We start from the raw sequence: 27,686 nt of genomic DNA, 5'->3' as shown, positions 1-27,686 counted from the left end.
AAGTGTTTCTACTCTAACATTGTGAAAATGGTTTCTCCTTGGACAGTAGGAAGTTTTTGAACCCATGGGCCTTCTCCCCAGCCCTATTTTATTTTAATTTTTTATTTTGAAGCAGGATTTTACAAAGTTTCAGAGGGCCTCACTATCTTTCTGAGCCTGGCCACAAACCTGCAATCTTCCTGTCTCAGCCTCCCATGTGCGCCACAATGCCCTTCTCAGTATGAATTTTGTGTGTGTGTGTGTGTGTGTGTGTGTGTGTGTGTGTGTGTGTGTGTGGTCCTGGAGTTCCTGGAAGCCCTTCTACCTCCGGGCTACACTCCCAGACCTAATTTTACATTTTTATTTGGAAACAGGGCGCGTGGCTGGCTTCGAACCTGCGTGATCCTCCTGTCTCTGCCTCCCAAGCGGGAATTACAAGCTTGCGCCACCACGCCCGGCATCAGTATGAATTTTAATGTATGATAATTATACTATACTCTAATTATAATACTCTAATTTTCTAGGATATTTTGCGTGTGTGTGTGTGTGTGTGTGTGTGTGTGTGTGTGTGTGTGTAGCTTCTGGTTACTGAACCCAAGGGTATTTTTTCTCTGAACTAAACTCTCAGCCCTGTTTTATTTTTTATTTTGAAACCAGGCCTAAGTTGCTGAGGGTCTTGCTAAATTGCTATGACTAGCATTGGACCTGTGATTCTTGTCTCCCTTCCAAGATTATTGGTGTGTGCGACTCCTGCTTCTGTTTGTTAATTCAAAGCTTCAGAATAGTCTTAAGCATGTTTATTTCTACATCTTATCAAAGCAAACTTTGGGTAAATTACTTTACATGCCATAATTCAAGTGGTCATCCCTATTTGTAACTATGGATAATAAATATGAGTCCAGTTCTGTAAAAAAAAAAAAAAAAATAGGGCTGGGGTTGTAGCTCGGAGGTAGAATGCCCCTGGGTTTTATCCCCAGTACTGAAAAAAAAAAAAAAAAAAAAAAAAAAAAAACAAGAAACAAAAAACAAACAAAAAACGGGCGTGGTGGAGCATGCTTGCAATCTCAGCATTTGGGAGGCTCAGATAGGAGGATCCCGGTTCACAGACAGCCTCTTAAAGAGGTCCTTTGCAACTCAGTGAGACCCTGTTTCAAAATAAGGAACCAAAAAATAGGGTTGGGGATGTAGGTCGGAGGTAGAATGCGCCTGGGTTCCATCCCCAGTACCGCAAAAAAAAAAAAAAAAAAAGATATTATTTACATGATGACCAGCCTCTTAACCATGCAAAATGCAGTCTAGAGGATGTCATATCGTCAGCTTTTAAATTTCTATTCCTTCAGTTTTGGGGAAGTAAAACCAAAAAGGTGGTTGGTTACGTTTTGCTATTAATGATGGTGGTGATGGGGAGGGGGTGAATTTCCGTTTCTAGGGAGCATGACAGATGATAGTCTTAACACGATGTCTCCAGAATTCAAAGTATTATACCTGTGACTGCTCGATTCTTGGGAGTCCCGGATTCTTGGTTTCGTGAGCAGCCAAAGGAAGAAACCCGCAAGATGTTCTTGAAAGATCCCCTGATGCAACTATGTGTACAGCTTTCACATCAGCACCCAGGGGGAGCTCCTGGCCGCAGATTCCCACGGCCTCTCTTTTCTCCAGCGCTCAGGGGAAGAGCGCGGGCGGCTGGGGACCGGGTGGCGTGGGTCCCGCCCAGCCCCAGGTGCATCGCCCGCGCCGCGGTAGGGTTGGCCCTCCCGGCCCGGAGACGCGAGCGGGGCCCAGCCCAGCGTCAGCCGTGAGCTCCAGGAGGAGGGTCCCGACGGTGGCAAGGGCTGGGAAAGGTGGAAGGGGGAGGTCCGGAAGGTGAGACGTTTTCCCGCAGAGGGCGCTGTCACCTGTCTGGGGGAGGAGCCAGAAAGGAACCTGGGTCTTGGCCGCTCCGGGGCGCAGGAGTCGGGAGACGCGTTCCAGACCATGCAGGGCGCCACGGGCTTGGAGAACCCGGCGTTCGTCCCCTCCGCCCCCTCCAGCCCAGGCACCCTCCGCCGCTCGCCCGCATCGCCCTCCCAGGTGCAGATCTCCGCCGCGCTCTCCTGCACCCGGAGAGGGGATCCCGAGCCTCACAAGTCGCCCGAGCCTCCTCTGCCTCCATCAACGCCCCCCGCCTCCCCCGAGCCGCCGGTGCCGCAGTCGTGGTCCGAGTTAGAGGAGGGACCTTGCGGGTGGAGGAACTTCCATCCCCGGTGTCTGCAGCGCTGCAACACGCCGCGAGGCTTCCTGCTTCACTACTGCCTCTTGGCCCTCACGCAAGGTAGAGTCCAGCGCGCGCTCCCGGGGGCCTGGGGGGCGCGGGCAGGTACGGGGGGCTCCCCGCGCGGGCCGGCGCCCCGGGCTTGGAACTCGCTGAGGCTTTGGCTTTGGTTCAGACTTCCACATTGTAGCTTCTCCTTTACTGAAAATTTTAAAACTTGCTGTACAAGCGCCCCCCCCCCTCTCTCTCCTCTACCTCAGAGCTACACCCCAGCCCCCACCCCTTTTAATTTTTAAATTTGAGAGCCAGGCGTGGTGGCGCACTCTTGTAATCCTAGCATTTGGGAGGCTGAGAAAAGGAGGATTGCGGTTCGCAGACAGCCTCAGCTACTTAAGTGAGGCCCTTTTCAATTCAGTGAGATCCTGTTTCAAAATAAAGAATAAAAAAATAGGGCTGGGGTATAACTTGGAGGTTGAATGTCCCTGGGTTCTATCCCCAGTACCAAAAATAAATAAATAAATAAATGAATTTTGAAACAGGGCCTCTCTAGGTTTCTCAGGGGGTCTAGCTAAGTTGCTGAAGATCTCACTAATTTGCTGAGTTTGGCCTTGAACCACTGATCCTCAGGTTTCAGCTTCCCAAATACTGGGATTCCAACTGTGCAGCACCAAGCCGGTTTGGCTTAGTTTTTCACTCTTGTGTCCTACCTGGGATTAACAGATTGGATTCCTCCAGAAAGATTAGAAGAACCTTTGGGAAAGATGCCTCAGGGCAATCCATTCAGTATTATAAAATAATGTTCTCAGAGCTCATATTTAAAGTTTTTTTCTTTCTTTCTTTCTTTTTTTTTTTAATGGGAATTGAATCCAGGGACATTCTACCCTTGAGCTACACCCCCTGTCCTGTTTTTTTTTTTTTTTTCTTCTTCTTTATTTTGAGACAAGGACTCACTAAATGGCAGAGAACCTTAATAAGTAGCTGAGGCTGTCCGCAAACCCTGGATCCTTCTGTCTCAGCCTCCCAAGTATTGAGATTACAAGCATGTGCTACCACACCTGGGTTTTTGTTTTTTTTTTTGACATTGTTTCTGCATCTGTTATGAGTCTTACTGATTAAGTGGCGAGAATGACAGGTCACATTAATGTCTTTCACGAATACTCGGTTTATTTTATAATGCTTATAACACTCCCATCCTTCTCTAACTAAGCCACTGGCCAGATAGCATTTGGTTATCTGAGGCAACACGGGTCTCCGCGGGTAACCTAGGTTCAGAAACCCTGTCACAGAGGTACAGAAGATGCTCGATGTCTGGGGAGTCAGAAGGGGATGAGCCCAACTGTCATTTAGAGGAATTCTCCAGCAGCTACCAGAGGAATGTTTCCTTCTGGCCGGGCTTACTTTTGGCCTTTTAGACAGTTGGGTCAGAGCCGTCGATCTAGCCATCTGCTAGGTCTTTATACCCTAAATTGATGTCATTGATTGCATAGGCTCATTACTTCCACCGTCAACTTGTTTTCCCAGCTGTTTCATCTTATGGACCTATGTCCGGGATGTATGTCCATACTTCGTCCTTATCTTGTCTTCCAGTTGTCTCATCCTACAGATGTGTGCTGGGGAGTGTGTCCATTAATTTGTCTTGGGCATGTCAGCTACATCCTTCTTCTGCCTCATTTTCTTTGCATATCTGGCCAGTCCACCTGTCCCTATGCTATACCTATATCCTGACATATATTTCATATACTCACAATATTTTTGACATATATTTTGTATGCTCACAACAGCATCTGAAGGATATATAAATTTACTGATGAAGGTAGATTCTTCAAATGAAAGGCATAAAGTCTGCAGTATTTATTAGATGAAAAGCATTTGTAACTAGTATACTTAGTTTGAGAGTCTGCAGTGATGGAAAGAGCAAAGGCTTCACGCCTTATTAAAGGAAGACTGAGCCCTTCAGACAGAAACGCGTTCAGTCTGTGTTGTGCCCTAGGTTGTCTTCTGGTTCTTTTGGGAATTTGATTAAGTTCAGAGTTATCCTTTAGGAGTATGTAATCTGAAGCCCACTTGGTGGAGTGAGAGGGATAAGGTGGAGGGTGAAAGGCTTCCTTGAAAGCATAGAGGTAATAGCTGGTATTGCTTCTAATGTAAGGACTAAGGAAATGGGAATTTATAGTCAGGTGACAGACTGAGGAGGGATGGGTACAAGGTAGAGTATCTTGAAGGACTTGGCGGAGGTTGAATTTGGTATGTAGAATTTTTATATTTTTGTTCACTTGAGTTATGGTCTCAAAATATTTTGTAAATGATCAAGGGCTGATTAACAGAAATACTAAAGAAGAAAGGGGAGATTAAAGTTTTTTCCCCCCTAAATGAATAAAAAACTAAACCCAGCAGCAGATGCTTATAATCCCATTATTTGGGAGGCTGAGACCAGAGGATCTCAAGTTCCAAGCCAGCCTGGGCAGCTTAAGGAGACCCTTTCTCAAAATAAAAACCAAAAAAGCTGGGAGTAATGCAGTGGTAGATGAAAAAATAAGGAGGGATGGAGATATATAGCTCCTTGCAGAGTGCTACTGGGGGGTGAAGGTTTAAATACAACTATATGCTTCCTCTTACTTTTACTCTGTCTTTCTTTTTTTTTTTTTTTTGGTGATAATGGGGGTGGAACCCAGAGGCTTTCTACCTCTGGGCTTTACTCCCAGACCTTTTTTATATTTTATTTGGAAACAGGGTCTCACTAAGTTGCTGAAAGCCTCACTAAGTAGCTGAGGCTGGCATCTAGCCCGTGTGATCCTCCTGTCTCAGCCTCCCAAGCGCAGGGATTACAAGCATGCGCCACCACGCCCGGCGTTTACTCCTTTCTAAGAAACTCCTGGTGTCCCTTGTATTAAATAGGTTAGGGGCTAAGTATTTGCTGATCAAAGTCAACTTTTCTACTGAAAATTTGTGCCAAAAAGTTTTTCTTTCTTCCTTCCTTCCTTCCTTCCTTCCTTCCTTTCTTTCTTTCTTTCTTTCTTTCTTTCTTTCTTTCTTTCTTTCTTTCTTCTTTCTTTCTTTTTTTTCTTTTCGGGTCTGAGATGGAACTCAGGGGCATTCAACCTTCAAGCTACGCCCCCTGCCCTATTTTTATTCTTTATTTTGAAATAGGGCCTCATTAAGTTACGTAGGGCCTCACTAAGTAGCTGAGGCTGTCTGCGAACCATGATCCTCCGGTCTCAGCCTCCCAAATGCTGGGATTACAAGCGTGCCCCACCACGCCCGGCTATTTTCTTTACTTATTGTCTGTCCCTACTAAAAATTTCCTTCTATCAATATCCAGATGTTAGTCTTCTGAAATCAGTAATTGTGAATTATCTCTCAGTGTTAAAGGAATGCAAAGTTCAAAAAATTGAAGACAAATTCTTTGTTTTCTGTTTTATCTTAAAACTTATTTTGAAATTTCTATATTATTGCCTGGTGTGGTGGCGCACGCGTGTAATCCCAGCATTTGGGAGGCTGAGACTGAAGGATCGCGGTTCGCGGACCTCAGCTACCTAGTGAGGCCCTCTGCAACTCAATGAGACCCGGTTTCAAAATAAAGAATAAAAAATAGGGCAGGGAGTGTAGCTCGGAGGTCAAATACCCCTGGGTTCCATTCCCAGACCCGAAAAAAAGAAAAGAAGTTTCTATATTATTTTATAATATTTCATGTCATAATTGGTGTTATTTAAAATTATTATAAAATATATTTGGGACTCTTAGAAAAATATGCCAAGTTTAGCATGGAGCTACATCTAACTAAAGGTCTTTAATTAATTAATTTATTTATTTATTTATTAATTTATTTATTGGTGATACTGGGGTTTCTGGAAACCCTTCTACCTCCGGGCTACACCTCCCAGACCTATTTTTATATTTTTATTTGGAAACAGGGTCTCTTATGCCAGCGCAGCTGGCTTCGAACCTGCATGATCCTCCTGTCTCTGCCTCCCAAGGGCAGGGATTACAAGCTTGCGCCACCATGCCCAGCAAAAGAAACTAAGACGGAAAATTAGCATATATGTTAGAAGATATGCTTTGTGTTAAACTTCCTAAGGAAGAAACTGCTGCTCAGTACTTACTATAGAGATGAATTGTTTTCTTTCATATCACCACTTCAAGCAGCAATAAATCGGGCTGCAAAAAATGGAGAAGATACTAGGGGATTCAGAGTTTTAAATTCTTTATCCTCTCCCCTCTCTTCAGAACCTGTACTTTTGCCAACTGGCTCCTGCAAAAGCAGAGTTTATGGGGCGTGGTGGCACTCCCTTGTAATCTAATCCCAGTTTTTGGGAGGCAGAGGCGGGAGGATCACGGTTCACAGACAGCCTCAGCTACTTAGTGAGACCCTGTTTCAAAATAAAAAATAAAAATAGAGTAGTGGGTGTAACTCAGAGGTAAAATGCCCCTGGGTTTCATCCCCAGTACTAAATAAATAAATAAATAAATAAATAAATAAATAAATAGTCTAGACCAGGCGTGGTGGCACACCCTTTGTAATCCCAGCATTTGGGAGGCTGAGACAGAAGGATCTCGGTTCGCAGACAGCCTCAGCTACTTAGTGAGTCCCTTTACAATCAGGTGAGACCCTGTTTCAAAATAACGACTAAAAATAGGGCTGGGAGTGTCACTCGGAGGTAGAATGCCCCTGGGTTCCTTACCCAGTACTGGAAAAAAAAAAAAAAAGAAAAGAAAAAGAAAGCATAGTCTAGGCCCCAGGCATGGTGGCGCAAGCTTGTAATAATAGCATTCTGGAGGCCGAGACCCATAGGATCATGGTTCTCAGACAGCTTCAGCTATTTAGCAAGGCCCTTTGCAACTCTGTGAGGCCCTGCTTCAAAAAAATAAAAATACTTAAAAAAAAAAAAGGAATGGGGTGCAGCTTAGAGATAAAGTACCCCTGTGTTCCCATCCCTGCTACAGCAAAATAAAATAAAATGAAATAAAATAAAAAAAGGCATAATCAGAGATGAAAGTTACCCAATACATTAATTCATGTTTCCATTTAAGTTTCAATGATTGAAATATTGTTGCCATGTTTTTAAAACATGAGCCTTAAGAAAATTTCTACCATGAGCTTATAGATATTTAATTGGGAAAGAAAGTAAAACTTGACAAATTATGTAAGTCAGCATTTCTCAGAGATAAAAAGGGTTTATCCTAGCACTTAGTTTCTCAGTGCTCTTCTTATCTTCATTTGTGATAGAAGTAGTAATTGGTATTTCATGGAAGTGTTTTTTTTTGTTTTTTTTTTTTTTTTTTTGGTGGCACTGGGGGTGGAATCCAGAGGCTTTCTACCTCTGGGCTTTACTCCCAGACCTTTTTTTTTTTTTTTTTTAATTTGGAAACAGGGTCTCACTAAGTTGCTGAGAGCCTCACTAAGTAGTTGAGGCTGGTTTCGAACCCGTGTGATCCTCCTGTCTCAGCCTCCCAAGCGTGGGGATTACAAGCGTGCGCTACCATGCCCGGCTCATGGAAGTATTTTTTAAAAGCAGTGTTCTGCTGGGTATGGTGGTACTTGGGAGGCTGAGACAGGAGAATTACAGGTTTGAGGACAGCCTCAGCAAATAGTGAAACTCTCATCAACCTAGTGAGATCCTGTTTCAAATTAAGAATAAAAATAGGGCTGGAGTTGTAGATTAGAGGTAGAATGTCTTTGAGTTTATTCCTCAGAAAAAACACACAAACGCGCGCGCGCGCGCGCGCGCGCGCACACACACACACACACACACAGCAGTGCTCTTAGAATTTGCATAGCTTGGATTTCATTTAGCGATTCAGTTAAAGTGATATCAATCTAGAGTAACTTTTGAATTATATTTTTGAAGGGAAATGATAACATAATTTTTCTTTTTTTTTTTTTTTTGGTGGTACTGAAGATGAAACCCAGGGGCGTTCTATCTCCCAGCAACACATCCAGCCTTATTATTGTTTATTGTTCTTTATTTTGAAACAGGGTCTCACTAAGTTGCGGAGGGCCTCACTAAGTAGCTGAGGTTGGCTGCGAACCCAGATCCTCCTGTCTCAGCCTCCCAAGTACTGGGATTACAAAAGTGGGCCACTATGCCTGGCTACTTTTTAATTTTGAAACAGGTTCTCACTAGGCTGCCCAGGGTCTTGCTAAATTGCTGAGGCTGATGTCAAACCTGTGATCTCCCTTTTCTCAGCCTTCCAAACATTAGGATTATAAGCATGCACCACCACTCCTTACTACTCTTACCATGAAATTCTAGGAATTGTTATTTGATTTGTAATCTTATTAAAACTGACATAAAAGTAAAAATTATGTTGATGTTTTTGAACGTTGTAATATTGATTTTCTTGAAATATATGTTTAATTCCTGTCTTGATAAAGGAACATTTAAAGAGTATAGAGAGTGATGCATATGTAACCTCATTGTATTAATGGTGAAACAATTCTTAATACATCTTAAGAAAAAGTTATAATTAATTAAAATTCATTCAGATGCTTTTGACCTGAGATATTACTATTTTATAGTATTATATAACCCCCAAATTTAAATTTAATCTATATTTGGACAGGACACTTTCAAGCCAATCAAAATTGGGTATCTTAGTCTTACTGTTTATCTTATAGTCTATTATTATTATTATTAATTTGTGGCATAGAACTCGAACCCAGAACGCTGTGCATGTGGGGCAAGTACTTTGCCACTGAGCTACATCCCAGCCCCTTCTAGTTCTTTATTATAATTAAAAAAAAAACACAACTTTTTTGTGGTATTGGGAATGAAACCCAAGGGCATTCTACCTCTGAGCTATACCCCCAGCCCTACTTTTTTATTCTTTATTTTGAAACAGGGTCTCACTGAGTTGCAAAGGCCTTCACTAAGTAGCTGTCTGTAAACCCGGATCCTCCTGTCTCTGTACCACCATGCCCGGCTTTTTATTATAATTATAAGCAGATAAAGTACAAGCAATTTTTTTTTTGTTTTGTTTTACTTTTTATATGACTTAGAATGGCAGTGGTCAAAATAAGATTTAACTTGTGTTAATTTTGATTCAGAATTTTTTTTTTTTTTTTTTTGCGGATCTGGGGATGGTATCCAAAGGCATTTAACCTCCGAGCTACACCCCCTGCTCTATTTTTTATTCTTTATTTTGAAACAGGGTTTCACTAAGATGCAGAGGGCCTCACTAAGTAGCTGAGGCTGTCAGCGAACCACGATCCTCCAATCTCAGCCTCGATCCTCTGATCTCAGCCTCCCGAATGAATGCTGAATGCTGGGATTACAAGCATGCGCCACCACGCCCAGCTTTCATCCAAAATCTTTTAAGCAATAATTTTTTTTTTCCGGTATTGGGGATGAAACCCAGGGGCTTTCTACCTCTGAGCTACACCCCAGCCCTATTTTTTATTCTTTTTTTTTTAAATAGGGCCTCACTGAGTTGAGAAGGGCCTCGCTAAGTAGCTGAGGCTATCCTTGAACGATGGTCCTCCTGTCTCAGCCTCCCAAATACTAAGATTACAAGTGTGAGCCACCACACCTGGCTTAAGCAATAATTTTATTATCCATAAAAGTGTTAGAAAAAAATAAAAAGGATTACCTGGCTGCCCTACAGAATGGGAGAAGATCTTTACCAGCCATCTCTCAGAGGGCTAATATCCAGAATATACAGAGCTCAAAAGAGTCTACACTAGCAAAACAAATAACCCTGTCAAGAAATGGGCAACGGAACTGAATAGACACTTCACAAAAGAAGAGATACAGATGGTCAATAGATACATGAAAAGATGTTCAACATCATTGGCCATCAGGGAGATGCAAATCAAAATTACGCTGAGATTCCATCTAACCCCAATCAGAGTGGCAAGCACAAAGAAATAAAATAACAACAAAAGCTGGCAAGGATATGGGGAAAGAGGAACTCTTTTACTCTGTTGGTGGGAGTGCAAACTAGTTCAGCTGCTATGGAGATCAGTGTGGAGATTCCTTAGAAAACTGGGAATAGATCCACCATTTGATCTGGCTATACCACTCCTGGATATCTTTCAAAGGGGTTGAAACCAGAGAACTACAGTAACATATGCATACCCATATTCATAGCAACACAATTCGTAATAGCCAAAATATGGAACCAACCTTGGTCTCCATCAACAGATGAATGGATTGCAAAATTATGGAAAATACACACAATGGAATTCTACTCAGCTATAAAGAACAAAATCATGTCATTCGCAAGAAGATGGAAGGACCTGGAGAACATTATGTTAAGTGAGATCAGCCAAGCACAGAAAGAGAAGGGACATATGTTTTCTCTAATGTGCCCAAACTAGGAATACCAGAGGGACTCCAGACAATGGAGGAGAACCCTCACCAAAGCTAGAATGGAAGGATAAGAGAGGAAGAAGACTGAGGTTGATTAATGAAGGAACTACATCTGAATTTGTGTAAAATATAAATATAGCATGGTTAACTTGGACACTCCTTGTTGGGAGGAAGGAAGTAGAATTTGGGATGGGGTAGGTTCCAAGCATAGTCTGAATATATGCCATTTTCAATATGTTTCACATAAAAATAAAAAATAAATTTAAAAAAATGATACCTTTGCTAAAAAATAACAACAACAACAAAAATAAGAGGTGGGGTGTAGCTAGGAGGTAGAAGGCCCCTAGGTACAAACCCCAGTACCACACACAAAAAGCCAAAATAAAACTAGTCAAGGTGAACTCATGCTAGATAAGGCTTAGGAAGCAGTTGAGCTCTAATGTAATGCCTTGAGGGTCACTAGTACTTTTTGTACTCTTCCTGGGAGGTCTATGGACGTGCACTGTACTTGAAAAATTTCTGCAAACTGGCTTCTTGGGGACTTGACCAGTCTGACTTTTGCTTGTCATTTAAAGAAAAAATGATTAATGCTAATTTACTACAATTTAAGATATAGCAAACATCAATTCTATTGAACACCTGAGATTCACAAATGTACAAATTAAAGAGCAAACTGATTTCAAGAAAGTCTGTTTGTGTTGCCAAACTTGAAAACTTTGGGACTTTGGAAAGTAGCAAGGCACTAAACTAGTTAATAATCATGATGTAGCCGGGTGTGGCGGCTCATGCTTGTAATCCCAGTACTTGGGAGGCTGAAACAGGAAGGTTGCACAGTTTCGAAGCCAGTCTCAACAACTTAGTGAGGCTCTCAGAAACTCAGTGAGACCCTTTTCCAAATAAAATATAAAATAGGTCTGGGAATGTAGCCTGGAAGTAGAAAGCTCCTGGGCACCCCCCCCCACACACACACACACAGAAAATCACAATGTAGATAAAGTTATAATGATACAACATACGAGCTGGGTGTGGTGGTGCACACTTGTAATCCCAGGACTTGGGAGGCTGAGACTGGAGGATCTTGCAGGTTCAAAGCCAGCCTCAGTCACTGAGTGAGGCTCTCAGCAACTTAGTGAGACCCTGTTCCCAAATAAAACACAAAATAGGTCTGGGAGTATAGACCAAAGGTAGAAGGCCCCTGGGTTTCACTCCCACTATCACAAAAATAAATAATGATACACATACATTTCTTTTTCTCTTTTCTTAGGTATCGTAGTCAATGGCCTCGTAAATATCAGCATTTCCACTATTGAGAAGCGCTATGAAATGAAGAGTTCCCTCACTGGCTTGATATCATCGAGCTATGATATCTCCTTCTGCATGCTCTCTTTATTTGTGTCATTCTTTGGGGAAAGAGGACACAAGCCCCGATGGCTTGCCTTTGCATCCTTCATGATTGGACTGGGAGCCCTGGTATTTTCTTTGCCACAGTTCTTCAGTGGAGAATATCAGTTGGGGTCTATTTTTGAAGGTAAGTTCCCATTGTTGTATTGTTTGTTTTAATTTTAAAAAGTAGTATGGCACCAAGTCATTGATTCTGTCGCAGCTCACTTGCACCTTGGGGGACAGGTGTGCTTGCATCTATTCTGCTGCTCACTACCTCATTCCTTAAGTGAACTGTGTAAGGCAGGAGGTGACAGAGACAGAGGGCACATCTGTCACTTTGGTGGTTCTCCAAGTTCTTAATCCTCGGATTCTCTTTCCCCATATTATACACAGTCCTCCTCAAAAGAAACGATCTGCTTGCCCTTGCAGGTACCCTAACCTCACTGGGGTCCTGAGATTTGTGGGGTTTTTTTTTCTTTTCTACTATTATTTACAGTGCTTAGAGCTGTGAGCCCGCCCTGAACATGTTGATTCCTGATTTGAGAGAACAAAGAGTGGTGACATTAGTAGGAGCAGGACTTTTTCTAAGAACTGAAAGTAGATCTACTTTTGGCTCTGGTTTAGAGACAAAACTTCGGGGCAACCCACAGTATCGCTCTGGTTAGATGGAGCATGTTATTCACAGGTGCGGAAAACAAAAGTGACAGGGCCAGGGAAAAGTGCTAATGAGGTTTCAAGTTAATATTTTTATGTCTTTTCTGGGACTTTTTTTTTTTTTTTGTGGTACTGGGGGTGGAACCCAGAGGCTTTCTACCTCCGGGCTATACTCCCAGACCTTTTTTATATTTTATGTGGAAACAGGGTCTCACTAAGTTACTGAAAGCCTCACTAAGTAGCTGAGGCTGGCTTCGAACCTGTGCGATCCTCCTGTCTCAGCTTCTCAAGCGCTGGGATTACAAGTATGCGCCACCACGCCCAGCTTTTCTGGGACTTTTAATAGCAAATATTGAAATAATAATTAGGAATAAAATCAGATGATGACAAATTAAGAAGTCTTCAGGAATTAGAATAAGGCTTAGAAGAAGAGGTAAAGGAGAGCCAGAACTGGGCGTGGTGGCAAACACTTGTAATGCCAGTACTTGGGAGGCCGAGACAGGAGGGATCACAGGTTTGTGGTTAGCCTCAGCTACTTAGTGAGGCCTTCCCCAATATAGTGAGATCCTGCTTCAAAATAAAGAATAAAAATTAGGCTGGTGATGTATGTTGGAGGTAGAATGCCCCGGAATTCAATCTTCAGTTCCAAAATAAATAAATAGATAAATAAAAGAGCGAGGCATGGTAGCGCAGATCTGTTTCGACCCTGTTTCCAAATAAAAATTGGATTGGAGGTATAGTTCGGAGGTAAAATGTCCTGAGCTCAATTTCCAGCACCACCAAAACAAAACAAAAAAAATAATAAATAAATAAAAGAGCTGGACATGGTGACACACACTTATAATCCCAGCATTTGGGAAGCTGAGACAGAAGGATCACAGTTCATGGGCAGCCTCAGCTATTTATCGAGGCTCTTTGCAACTCAGTGAGACTCTGTTTCAAAATAAAGAATAAAAAATAGGACTGGGAGTATAGATCGGAGGTAGAATTTCCCTGGCAACAGGTATTGTTTTTAAATTTTGAAAAAAAGTTTTAATTTCTGTGTTATTATTAAAATCAGTATAAACTGGGCGTGGTGGCACACACTTGTAATCCCAGCATTTGAGAGGCTGAGACAGAAGGATCATGGTTCGCGGCCAGCCTCAGCTACTTAGTGAAACCCTTTACAACTCAGTGAGACCCTGTTTCAAAATAAAGAAATAAAGTAGGGTTGAGGTTGTAGCTCAGAGGTAGAATGCCCCTGGGTTCCACTCCTTGTACCATAACAAATAAAATAAAATAAAATAAAATAAGTATAAAAGTGTTAATGTATTTCAAGGCCTATTTTTCCAATTTTAATATGGCAACAAATAGGGCCATATTCTCATTAACAAAGTATAGTCATACAGCTGAATAAATTTCAAAGTTGTTACACTACGGGCCATGCTGCAACATGCACCTTGATTCTAAAACTACCAAAGTGAAATTATTTTAAATTTGCCTTACAAAATATTATCCAATCTTAGATAATATATTATGCATCATAGTTTTAGGAGTCTACTTATTAGGTAAGTAAACTTCATTTTAAAAGTAAAAAATAAGTCAGGCATGGTGGCGCACGCTTGTAATCCAGCATTCAGGAGGCTGAGACCTGAGAATCGCAGTTTGCGGACAGCCTCAGCTACTTAGTGAGGCCCTCTGCAACTCAGTGAGACCCGGTTTCAAAATACAGAATAAAAAATAGGGCAGGGCGTGTAGCTCAGAGGTTGAATGCCCCTGGGTTCCATCCCCAGACCCGCAAAAAAAAAAAAAAAAAAAGTAAAAAATATGCAAGCAGATGGATGAATAGAGGATGTCTTAAAATCTGGAGTTTGGAATGAGTATGTCACCGGTTTAGGTGTCCCTCAACAGATGAATGGATTACAAAATTATAGAATTTACACAAAATGGAATTCTATGTTGCAATAAAGAACATAACATAATTTATAGAAAAATAGATGGGCCTGGGGAACATTATGATAAGTGAGATTAGCCAGTCACAGAAAGTGAAGGGTCATATCTTTTCTCTTGTATGTGGAATCTGGGGAGTAATGGGGACCTTGGAGGGCCTTCAGATAATGGAGGAGGAACTCCAGTGGAGTGAGGGAGGTGGTCTAGGCGAAGGGGATGGGGGGAGAGGGAGGATCAATGAAGGAATCAACTTCAGTCGACATGTGTGAGAATGCCAATGCCAATCCTTAACCCCGTAAGGGGAAGAAGAGAGTGGGGAGGAGAAAAGGAAAGGAGAAAAACCCAAGTGCTGTGTGCATGTTTGTCGCCATCATTAGGAACTGCATTATGATGTGAGACTGTCATGCACCAATAAAAACATAAAAGTAATCAGGCAAATGTGGTGGCTCACTCCCGTAAGGCCAGTACTCGGGAGTCTGAGACAGGAGGGCCTCAGGTTCAAGGGCAGCTTCACCAAGTAGTAAGAGTCTCATCAACCTAGTGATATACTTTGTTTATTTATTTTTGCTGGTATTGAGGTTCCTAGAAGCCCTTCTACCTTCGGGCCACACTCCCAGACCTACTCTTTTTATTTTATTATTTGGTAACAGGGTCTCTTAAGCCAGCACAGCTGGCTTCGAACCTGCGCGATCCTCCTGTCTCCGCCTCCCAAGCGCGGGGATTACAAGCGTGCTCCACCACGCCTGGCTTAGTGAGACACTTTAATAAAATAAAATAAAATAAAAATAAATTAGGGGTGGGGGTGTAGCTCAGAGGTAGAATGCCCCTGGGTTCAATCCCCAGTAACACACACACACAATGTAAATAGTAAGGAAATGTCTAAATCTTAATCTGCCACATAAGAACACATGGTATTGATTCTACGATAACATTTAGGTGGTGATCTTTGTACTGTCTCTAGGCTCTCACCTTTTCAGTTAATCCTATGCCCTTCTTGTTTTGTTTTGTTGGTACTAGAGATTGAACCCAGGGGAATTCTACCTCCAAGCTACGCCCCCAGCCCTTTTACTTTTTGACTTTGAAACAGGATCTCACTAAGTTCCTGAGGCTGTCCTCCAACTGCAGCCTCCTGTCTCAGCCTCCCAAGTACAAGTACTGGGATAATAGACATGAGCCGGCACACCCGGCTTTCTTCTTTTTATTTATTTATTTTTTATTTATTTATTTATTTATTTATTTATTTATTTATTTATTTTGCGGGTCTGGGATGGAGCCCAAGGGCATTTGATCTCCGAGCTACAACCCCTGCCCAATTTTTTATTCTTTATTTTGAAACAGGGTCTCACTGAGTTGCGAAGGGCCTCACTAAGTAGCTGAGGCTGTCCGTGAACCGCCATCCTCAGGTCTCAGACTCCCAAATGCTGGGATTTACAAGCGTGCACCACCACGCCCAGCTGACTTCCTTCTTTTTAAAGTGAAAAAACTTGGCTTAGAAACTTTCTGATTTTCTAAGCTACAGCATTAACATATTTTCTAGTATGAAGATTGATCTGTCTTTAGTGATCTCGATATTCACTTTTGTCATGCATACCTGGAGTTACCGCCAATCGGAAAAGTTTGTATTTTACAAAGAGACATGGCCACAAATTAGTGTGCGTATGTGTTGCCAGAGAGGAAGCTAAGATGACTGAAGCCAGATCAGAAACCTTTACTACATTATTGTGTACAGTACAGTTTCCCAGCAAGTTCTTAATCTAGTTGACTTTTTTTCATTATCTTAGTAGCTCGGATTTAAGAGATTGAAATAGCTTGCCCTTAACGTTATTCTGCCATTCGTAGGACAAAATTTACTGATTCTGACTATAAATTGTACTGAGATAACAGCAGTACAACAGTTTCATGTGGTCTGGATTTTATGTTTTAGAGGGAAGAAGTAGACAATTAGTAAACCGGAAGATAACTGAAGATTGAGGTTAGTGGGTGAAGGAAACAGTGTAAAGTCCTAATATAAAGAAAGTCAGGGAAGGCTGTGGAAGGCTACTGTGGCAATAACTGCATAATGAGGGCGAGCCTTGCAAAGTACTTTCCAGGCTAGAGAAAAACTTGATTGCCTGCAGAGCAGGGAAGAGCTGGTAGGTTTTAGGAACCGGCACTTTGGGCTAAAATGAACGCGGTGTGGTGGTGAAGGTGCCAGGAAGTGAACTTGGAGAGGCAGATGGATACCAGGGAAACATTTAGAGTTTGCTTGATAAGCAGAGCAAAGTTTTGGCTGTGTTTTAGACAGGAAAGTGCATGATCTTATCTGTGTTTTTAAAATTATCTCTTTGAGCTACTTGTGGTGGTGCATGGCTGTCTATAATCCCAGTACTATAATCCCAGGCTAAGACCAGAGGATCACAGGTTTGAGGAAAGCCTCGGCAATATAGTGAGACACTATTTAAAAAAATAAAAAATAAAAAGGCCTGAGGGTATAGCTAGGAAGTAGAATGTCCAATCCCCAGTTTACGCCCCCAAACCCCTCCAAAATGGTCACTTTGGATTTTGTGGTTCTGAGAGACAAAAATGTATGGGAGAAAATCACTCAGGAATTGTTGAAGTCAGGTGAGAGACAAAGGTGGGTGGGCTTGGGGTGGTAGCAGTAGAGGTCCAGAGGATGACTGTGTATTTTAGAGGAAAAAGAGGTAGGGTTCACCACTGGTTTATTGTGAAGGAAAAATGAATATCGATTCCTTTGTATTTGTCTTGGCCAGCTGTGTCTTTCTACTAGAATGTGGAAGACTAGGCACAAAAGAATTTGGAATAGAAATCAAGAATTGAGGTTGGACTTGCTAAGTATAAACTGTGTATCATATATCCAGTGTTGCAATATAAATCTCCAAAAATATTTACCTAAATGTGTAAGTCATTCACTTGGCATAATTTCTAGAAGTACAAGCATTGGATTTTTTTTTTGTGTGTGTGTGTGTGTGTGGGGGGTACTGGGGATGGAGCCCAGGGGCATTGTACCTCCGAGCTACACTCCCTGCCCCAATTTGTGTGTGTGTGTGTGTGTGTGTGTGTGTGTGTGTGTGTGTGAGATACTGGGGTTCCTGGAAACCCTTCTACCTCTGGGTTACACTCCCAGACACCTATTTTTTACAATTTTATTTGAAAACAGGGTCTCTTAAGCCAGCTAGGGTGGCTTCGAACCTGCGATTCTCCTGTCTCCGCCTCCCAAATGCAGGGATTACAATCATGTGCCACCAGACCTGGCCCCAGCCCTATTTTTTTGTCTTTATTTTGAAACAAGGTTTCACTGAGTTGCAAAGAGCCTCACTAAGTAGCTAAGGCTGGCTGCAAACCACCATCCTCTGGTTTCAGCCTCCCAAATGCTGGGATTACAAATTGCACCACCATGCCCAGCTACAAACATTGTATTTTAAAGATTTTCTCATCCTAATTTTTTTTTGTCTGTGGTACTGGGATTGAACCCAAGGGCATTCTACCTTTGAGCTATACCTCCAGCTCTATTTTATTTTGTTATTTTGAAACAGGATCTCTCTAGGTTGAGTTTCACTACTTGCTAAAGCTGTTCTCAAACTGCAATCCTCCTATCTCAGTCTCTCAAGTAGAGAGGGATTACAGACAGGCATGCGCCACCATGACTGGCTACTCATTTTAATTTTTGTTAAAAATTGTCACAATGACATTCAGGAAGGGATGTCAGTTATTCTCACACTGTCCATGTACAAACATGCCTAGCTGTTATTTTGAATTTTTGCATTCTCCTTCCTTGAAACTTGTTCTCAACAGAAATGTCATTATGGGTGTGTGTGTGTGTGTGTGTGTGTGTGTGTTTACAACATTACAGAATCAGAATTTGGGACTGAAATATTACATATCTGAAAGAACCTAGAAAGATAAAAATGGAAAGAATGTTAGACATTATAAATACTCTACAATGTAAAACTTTAGGATAAACTTCAGACCTTTATAAAGTGACTTCATAGATATTTCATAAATGTTTTACAGAAACTAAAACTAAACCTATTTCTTATGCTTTGTTTAAAAATATTTTAGCTAGGCGTGGTGGCGCACATTTGTAATCCCCGCGCTTGGGAGGCTGAGACAGGAGGATCACGCAGGTTTGAAGTCAGCCTCAGCTACTTAGTGAGGCTCTCAGCAACTTAGTGAGACCCAGTTTTCAAATAAAATATAAAATAGGTCTGGGAATATAGCCCGGAGGTAGGAAGCCTCTGGGTTCCACTCCCAGTACCACCCCCAAAAAATAATAATAAAAAAAATTAAAAAAAATATTTTCTTTTTTTCTTATTATTACTCATAATAGCTCTGAGTAGCTATATTGACTAATTTCAATATTTTTATTAATTTAAATTGTTTAGTAACCAAATCGAAGACGTATAATTTTTACTTCTGTTGAAACATCATAACTTGTCCTCCTAAGAAAGTTAATCTACTTTTGTGAATATGGGAACTAATAACCAAAACCCTGAACTATCTGTCTAACTCCAAGAAAAGTAGAGAAGAAAATTGGGGATTTAAGCAGGAAAAGAAAAACAAGTTGAAAGCTTCCTGTAAATAAACTGGAAGGGCCTCTACAATATTCTTGAGTAACAAATATAATAAAACACAATGTTATATAATAAAACACAAAGAGCATACCATTAAGAAATCACTTTGTTAATTGAAATCATATGTTAGTTGAATTTGAAACAAACACTGAGAAAATTAATATGCGTAAGTGCTTTTTTGTTGCTGTGTGAACTTGAAGGGTCAGGGCTCACATTGAATGAGGAAATCGCTATAAAAGGAGATTAAAGTAAGTAAGTAAGCAGAGAAAACAAAATATGACATATGATAAGCATGCATAATTTCTGCAGGTTTGAGTATCACAAAAGGAGGTTAAGAGTTAGCAAAAGGTAGGAAGGTGTCTTTAGAAGCAGCTTGAGTTTTCTATTGTTTTGTAAAAAATAAAGTAGGTCTGGGAGATAGTTCTTAAGGAAAGCTTTTTAAGTGAGACATAAGAGGGAGATGTTTAACTTAGAGTGGAGATGAGGAAATTTATCACAGGGAAATTTTGTTTATTATTGGATACAAAAAAACCAGGGGTTATTAAAAGTAAATAAGTAAATATTTCTAATAGCTATGTTATCATACATGTTATTTTTTTTGATTTTTTGGTTTTTTTTTTTTTGGTGGTACTGGGGTTCTTGGAAGCCATTCTACCTCTGGGCTACACTCCCAGACCTATTTTATTACTTTTTATTTTTTTGGAAACAGGGTCTCTTAAACCAGCGCGGCTGGCTTCGAACCTGCTTGATCCTCTTGTCTCTGCCTCCCAAGCTCGGGTATTACAAGCGTGTGCCACCACGCCCGGCCATACATGTTAATTTGAAAAGGAAGTAGGGTCATAAAAAATTTTCAAATGAATCATATTTGACACTTAAAAGATATTTTTACTTCAGGTTATGACATTTGATGCTCATTTTTCACATATAACATAAGTCATAAAACTTTTAAAATATAACATGTAATAAAAAACATTTACCATAGAACATTTTTTTTTGGTACTGGGATTGAACTCAGGGGCATTCAACTTCTGAGCTACACCCCCAGCCCTATATTCATTTTTATTTTGAAGCGGGGTCTTCCTAGGATGGTAAGTCTCACTACTTGCTGAGGCTGGCCTTGAACTTATGATCCTCCTGTTTCAGCCTCCCACCATGCCTCGCTGAACATTTTGTTTTTATTCAAGCACTTTTTAATTCATTTTGGATAAGTTTCATTATAATGTTGTTAAGGAAAATAATCATTTTATTTATTTATAGAGTACCCTTGAGTTCAATCCTCAACACCACACACACACACACACACACACACACACACACACACACACACCTGTGATTCTCCTGAGACAGGAGGATTGCAAATTCAAAGCCAGCCTTAAAGCCCCTGCAACTTAATCATGAGACCTTGTTTCAAAATAAAGAACAAAATATACGGTTGGGGCCAGACATGGTGCCACACTCTTGTAATCCCAGCATTCAGGAGGCTGACACCTGAACATTGCATTTCGTGGACAGCTTCAGCTTCTTAGTGAGGCTCTTTGCAACTCAGTGAGACCCTGTTTCAAAATAAGAAAAAAAAAAAAGGCTGGGGATGGAGCTCAGGGGTAGAAGCCCCTGGGTTCAATCCCCAGTACAGAAAGAAAGAAAGAAAGAAAGAGCAGTAGTGTAATAATAAGCAAATGTTTCATATTTAATATGCACAATGAGAAAGGTTAGAGCTAACTTTTAGGGATAGGCAATGTTTCAGATAAAACTATCATTTTTAAAAATATACTGGAGGCACTTTATTCTTCCTCTAACTTCTTAAGTATTATAAATTAGTCTCAACGTTTGCTTTTTATAATTAACACTGCCTTTTGGAGATTCAGATAGTCTGGGGTAAGATCAGGAATCAGTATTTTTAAATAAATAATTCTGTTTATCTCAACTCAACTTGGGAAATACACATATAGTTAGGGCCTGCCTGGTTATTTCTTTTTTTTTTTTTAATTTTTATTTTTTGGTGGTACTGGGGGTGGAACCCAGAGGCTTTCTACTTCCGGGCTATACTCCCAGACCTATTTTATATATTTTATTTGGAAACAGGGTCTCACTATGTTGCTGAGAGCCTCACTAAGTAGCTGAGGCTGGCTTTGAACCTGTTTGATCCTCTTGTCTCAGCCTCCCAAGCGTGGGGATTACAAGCCTGTGCCACCAGGCCTGGCTCTGCCTGGTTATTTTGTGAATCTTTCTATTGTGGATACATACAGAAAAGTCTCTTTTCATCTCTGGAGCATTGCTTTATGTCTTCCTTCAAAGTAAGAGTTTCACAACTGTCCTGCAATATTGTGTGCTTGAATGTAGCCTGTGTTGTTGAAATTCATATGACCAAACTTCTGGGGTAGAGGAAACTTGCAGAAAAAATTAGAAAAAAATACGTTAACAAGATGTTAATACAAACTCAATGCTCCTCACGTTTGCTGTTAGGTGGAATTTAAAAAAAATAATAACATTCAGAAAGAAAAATAAAAGTCCCAGTATTTCCTAAAGTATGCTCTATAGGAGATAGTTTCTAGAGATATTAAGAATATGTGAAAAATATGTTGCTGTTGAATGAGTTTGGGGAAAAATGAAAATTCTACAGGTGCCTTTACTGCACCAGTGTTAAGACAAATGCACCTTGTGATTACTTAGAGGTATGCCATGCAGAGTTTTGAACTTATTAGCCAAGGAACACCACTGTCATGCTTGTCCCTTTTATTTCTTCAATCCCTCATTTTATCTTTTCAAAGTTAGTGTTTTAATGAATTGGCTTTGAGAAAAGTAGCTCTAACTTATCATAGTTTTTTGTTTTGATTTTTTTTTTTGTGTGTTAGTAGGAATTGAACCCAGAGGTATTCCATATCTAAGCTACACCCCTAGCCCTCTCTTTCTCTCTTTCTCTCTCTCTCTCTCTCTCTCTCTCTCTTTCTTTCTTTCTTTCTTTCTTTCTTTCTTTCTTTCTTTCTTTCTTTCTTTCTTTCTTTCATTTTTGAAACAAGTTCTCACTAAGTTGCCGAAAGTCTCACTACTTTTTTTTTTTGTGTGTGTGTGGTGCAGGGGGTGGAACCCAGGGGCTTTTCTACCTCAGGGCTATACTGCCAGACCTATTTTCTGTTTTATTTGGAAACAGAGTCTCACTAAGTTGCTGAGAGCCTCACTGGCTGCGGCTGTCTTCAGACCTGTGCGATCCTCCTGTCTCAGCCTCCCAAGCACTGGGATTACAAACGCGCACTACCACGCCTGGCTCACTATGTTGCTTTTGTGGCTGCCATTGAGACCTCCTGTCTCAGCCTCCGGAATACTAGGATTACAGGGGTGTGCCACCACTCCCAGCTGCTGTTTTAGGCTTAAGTATGTGTTTTTTAGAGAACTTACTGAATTTAGAAATGTTATTGTGACCAGTATCTAGCACAGCACTAAGGTGGAGAAGGTGCTCAAGAATGTTACTTGAATTCTCAAGTATGTATTAAATGAATGTATCTCTTTTTGGAGGCATATTAGAAGTCTAATGAATTACTTTTCCACTAGGTAATGGAAGATAAGCAAGACAGTTTAGGGTCATCTGTCTGTCTATATCTTCCAAAATTTGATCTCTTCTCTTCTCTTCTCTTCTCTTCTCTTCTCTTCTCTTCTCTTCTCTTCTCTTCTCTTCTCTTCCCTTCCCTTCCCTTCCCTTCCCTTCCCTTCCCTTCCCTTCCCTTCTCCCTTCCTCTCTCTCTCTCTCTCTCTCTCTCTCTCTCTCTCTCTCTCTCTCCCCTTCCCTCCCTCCCTCCCTCCCTCCCTCCCTCCCTCCCTGGAATTAGGACTATTCAGTGATCAGAGGCAAATATGTGTCAGAAATTACCTTCAGGAGTAAAAGATTTGGGATATGAGAAATTTGCAGTGTGTAGAAGGAAACTAAAATAAGAAGCATATTCAGAAACAATAGCAGAAATAATAGCAGACTGTTTTCATAGTCTTTTGGGGTTTTTTGGGGGGGGTTATAATGGCTAAAATGTTTCACTATAGTGGTTTTAAGGTAGTACTAGAACGCAGGAATATTGTTTGATGTACTTTAATTGGACATTCCAGTAGGCCACAAGTATAGTTTTTCTAGCTAGATATAATGCACAAAAAGTAATGATTAAGCAACATTTTTATTTTGTAGCTTCCTCAGAAAGATTGGTAAAAATGTGGTTTGTGGCCAAAAAAAAAAAAAAAAAAATGAGGAAATTCTCTTTTCTTAGTCATGGTTCTTAAAAATGTACAAATTAGCTAACGTGAGTTTTAATTCATTTTTAAATTTCACTTTAATGCTATTGCACGTTGCATTTAATGAAAATATTCAGCAATATAGCACAGATGTTTGGGTCAGGCAGAAGTGGCTTTAGATTTTTGCTCAAACACCGTAACAGAACTGTGTGACTCTGGTTAAGTTTCTTCATAAGTTATCATGATAATAACCACTGCCTCATGGAAATGAGACAAAAGCAGCATTACAGCAGTGCCCGTTGCATGTTAAGTTCTCACAAAATAATAACTATTAATAATAATAAGCCGGGCGTGGTGGTGCACACTTGTAATCTAAGAATTTGGGAGGCTGAGCCGAGGATCATGGTTCATAGACAGCCTCAGCTACTTAGTGAGGCCCTTTGTAACTCAGTGAGAGCCCTGTTTCAAAATTAAGAACAAAAATAGGGCTGGGGTGTAGCTTGAAGGTAGAATGGCCGTGGGTCCCATCCCCAGTACCGCAAAAAAAAAATAATAATAATAATTATTATGCATGATAATTTAAATAACTTTTTTTTGTTGATTACTGTCAGTTGCATGTATGTGTTGCTATGGACTGAACCCAAGGGCATTATATTTCTTAGCTACACCCCCAGCCCTATTTTGTTTTTGGTTTTGAAATAGGGCCTCATTAAGTTGCTGAGGCTGACCTTGAACCTACAATCCTTCTGTCTCAGCCTCCCAAGTACTGGGATTATAGGCTTGCGTCACTACACCTGGCTCTATATATTACACTTGTATTTTATAGTTACCACTTAGTCTTGTTGTATCACCAAAGTCTGTTCAAATTTTTCCAAAGTTATCATTAGGAGGGGTTTTAAGTCGGGCATGGAGGCTCATACTTGTAATCCCAATACTTGAGAGGCCAGTGAGACCCTGTTTCAAAATAAAATATATAATAGCCGGGCATGGTGGCTCACACTTGTAATCCCAGCATTTAGGAGACTGAAACTGGAGGATCATGGTTCACGGGCAGCCTCAGCTACTTAGTGAGGCCCTCTGCAACTCAGTGAGACCCTGTTTCAAAATAAAGAATAAAAAATAGGTCAGCATCTATAGCTCAGAGGTTGAATGCCCCTGGGCCCCATCCCCAGACTCGTAAATAAATAAATAAATAAATAAATAATAAAATAGGGCTTGCAGGTGTAGCTCAGAGGTAGGATGCCCCTAGGTTCCAGTCCCAGTGCCACAAAAAGAAATGACTAAAAAGAAAAGTAATTAATATAATTGCATTGTATTTGTGTGCACAAATCAGTGTAATTATATTACATAGGCATTAAACATTTATGTGCACACTCAGATCTACACATATCTGATATTCATATTCACACATCTATACATTATATTCACACATACATATTTAAAATCAAATGTGTGTGTATATGTTACTCAGATTAAGCCCTGGGTGTGTTTACTTCTGAAATACACCCTAGCCCTGTTTTACTGTTTATTTTTATGATTTTTTTAATGAATTTTTTTGTGGTACTGGGGTTCCTGGAAGCCCTTCTACCTCCGGGCTACACTCCCAGACTTTTTATATTTTTATTTGGAAACAGGGTCTCTTAAACCTGTGTGGCTAGCTTTGAACCTGCGCGATCCTCCTGTCTCCGCCTCCCAAGCACGGGGATTATAAGCATGTGCCACCACGCCCAGTTTACTGCTTATTTTTTGGTGGTACTGGGGGTGGAATCCAGAGGGTTTCTACCTCCGGTCTTTACTCCCAGACCTTTTTTTTTATATATAATTTATTTGGAAACAGGGTCTCACTAAGTTGTTGAAAGCCTCACTAAGTAGCTGAGGCTGGCTTCAAACCTCTGCGGTCCTCCTGTCTCAGCCTCCCAAGCGCTGGGATTACAAGCCTGCGCCACCACGCCCCGCCAGTTTACTGTTTATTTTTAAATAGAGTCTCTAATTTGCTGAGGGCCTTACCAAGTTGAGGCTGGCCTTGAACTTGTGATCCTCCTATCTCAGCCTCTGAAACATTGGAATTACAGGAATGTGCCACCATGCCCAGCTTAAAACTCCACATTTTAGAAAACAATAATTTGAACCTAAGGACCTTTTTTTAAACTTATTTATAATAGACATTATATTAATAAAAGAGCTGCAGATTATTTTATTGATTTTTACATTTTGTGGTGGTGCTGGAGTTGAACCCAAGGGGAACTTTACGACTGAGTTACATATACCCTAGTCCTTTTTATTTTCGAGACATGGTCTTGCTAAGTTTCTGCATTATGACCTTGAACCTATGATCTCCTTGCCTTACCCTCCTGAGTAGCTGGAATTAAAGGCATGTGCCATGAAGCAGAGTGGAGTGGTAGATTCTTTATGATTTCATATTATACTATTTTATAGATAGTTTAATAACTTTCCCCTTGTTATGTTTCTGATTAATGTATTTTGTGTTTTTTTGTTAGAAAGGTTCTATTAATCATTGTAGACAGTTTGGATAATAGTAAGTGGGAAGAGAAAAACTTTATTCTTACTATTTCCTCAAGGAAAACAACTTGGGGATTGTCTTAATGCTTTTACTGTGCCAATATTTTATAAAGTTAATATTTAATAAACTTAGTATTTTTATTATATAGAATTTCATTTTTCATTTTAAGCATTTTCATAGATTTAAGATTTATATTTAAAACTTTTAAATAATTACCCCATAATAAACATTCAAACTTTTAAAGATCTTTTTTCCCTTTTTTTTTTTTTTGATACTTATACTCAGCCTTTCAGAACCAGGTGTTTTTTTTTTTCCGGTGGGTTTTTTTTTTTTTTTTTTTTTTTTTTGCAGGTCTAGGGATGGAACCCAGGGGCATTCGACCTCGAGCTACAACCCCTATCCTATTTTTTATTCTTTATTTTGAAACAGGGTCTCACTGAGTTATGGAGGGCCTAAGTAGCTGAGGCTGTCCACGAACTGTGATCCTCTGGTCTCTGCCTCTTGAAGGCTGGGATTACAAGTTTGTGCCACCACGCCCAGCCTCAGAACCAGATCTTTTGTTCGGAGTAGTTTCCTGAATACTTATCAGGTTACTATGTTTATCAACTGTTTGCCCCTTTCTGATTAGAATTCTGTGTTATGAACATTGGACATGCCATGATTTGTTTAAGCATTTGCCTTATCCCAGATTTTAGTTACTGCAAATAGAGCTATAAACAATTGTACAGATTTTATTTTTTCTTATTGTGAACATAGCTTGCATTTCTCCAGAATAGAAACCCAGGAGTAAAAGTGTGGGGTCACATTGATAATTATGTGTTTTGTTTGATGAGAAAATACCAAACTGATTTCCAGAGTTGCTCTGTCATTTTATGTTTCTATCTGCAGTGCATGTGAGTAATCACATTTATCTGTGTCCTTGCAATTATTTGGCATTATTATTTTGCTTCTATTTTAGCCATTCTAATAGGTGTGTACTAAAATCTCATGGGTTTTAATATGCATTTCCCTAATGGCTGATGATACTGAGTATCTTTGTCTCTGCTAATTTGCCATCTGTAAGTCTTTAGTAAAATAGCTGTACATATTTTTGTGCCCATTTTCTGACTGGATAGTTTGGATTTTTTTTTTTTTTTGAGAGTTACATATTCTCAGTACTAGATCTTAGTCACAAAAGTAATTTGCATATATTTTCATCCTTTTTCAACGGTGTAATTCCTAAAGTAAGTTTAATTTTGATGAAGACTAATTTATCAATTTCTCTTTTATGGGCTATGTTACGGATTGGGAGAATATGGTTTGAAGAAACTGTTCCCCAGGAACTCCTGCGAGGGTCCCGACACACTTTTCCCCCAACACATAACAAAATCCAAAACGACCAAAAACAAAATTACTGTGGGTTCTTGTCCAAAGCTAAGAATAAATATGCATAGCTTGGGCAGTTGCTGAAGATTTAAAGAAGTTTATTAAAAGATAGAAATACAGAAAATAGAAATACAGCCCCATGCCAAAATGGCATGAGGGGGTGACTCGAAATGAATACACCAAAGGGATTGCACGTAGACTAGGCCTTTTATTCCCATGACCTCCATCTTGTTTGCATGACTCCGTCCCTGTAAGCTACCTCCCCTTAACCCTGTAATGTACCTCCCCCAGTAAGGTGTGGCAGGGTGTCTCCTTTCATGAAGGTCGACCCCTCCTACCATTTTAGCTGGCTTATACAATCATGTAGATCTGTCTTTAGAGAAAAGCCTAGTTCTCCTCTCCTATTGACTGGTTAATTACTTTGAGCTAGGTTAATTTGCATTGGAATAGCTGCCTGTTTTAGGCAGAAATCAAGTCCTTTCTTTACCCATGTCTGCTGCCATTTTGACACAACT

The 27,686-nt window shown here is 40.5% G+C and overlaps 1 protein-coding gene across 1 annotated transcript in view; it reads left to right on the top strand.

The window, feature by feature from the left end:
* Positions 1 to 1,953: 1,953 nt before the first annotated feature.
* The window catches only part of LOC308275927 (solute carrier organic anion transporter family member 4C1-like), a gene marked incomplete at both ends in the record, with an annotated part of 78,935 nt that continues 53,202 nt past the window's right edge, over positions 1,954 to 27,686 (top strand). The window contains 2 exons of the mRNA XM_080714389.1: positions 1,954 to 2,290; positions 11,804 to 12,067. Coding sequence (XP_080570515.1) covers positions 1,954 to 2,290; positions 11,804 to 12,067 — 601 coding nt within the window. The remainder of the gene's footprint in view (positions 2,291 to 11,803; positions 12,068 to 27,686) is intronic.

This window comes from Muscardinus avellanarius (genome assembly GCF_963383645.1).
Source record: "Muscardinus avellanarius genome assembly, chromosome: 1".
Taxonomy (NCBI): Eukaryota; Metazoa; Chordata; class Mammalia; order Rodentia; family Gliridae; genus Muscardinus; species Muscardinus avellanarius.
This window is presented reverse-complemented; position numbering and strand designations above follow the sequence as displayed.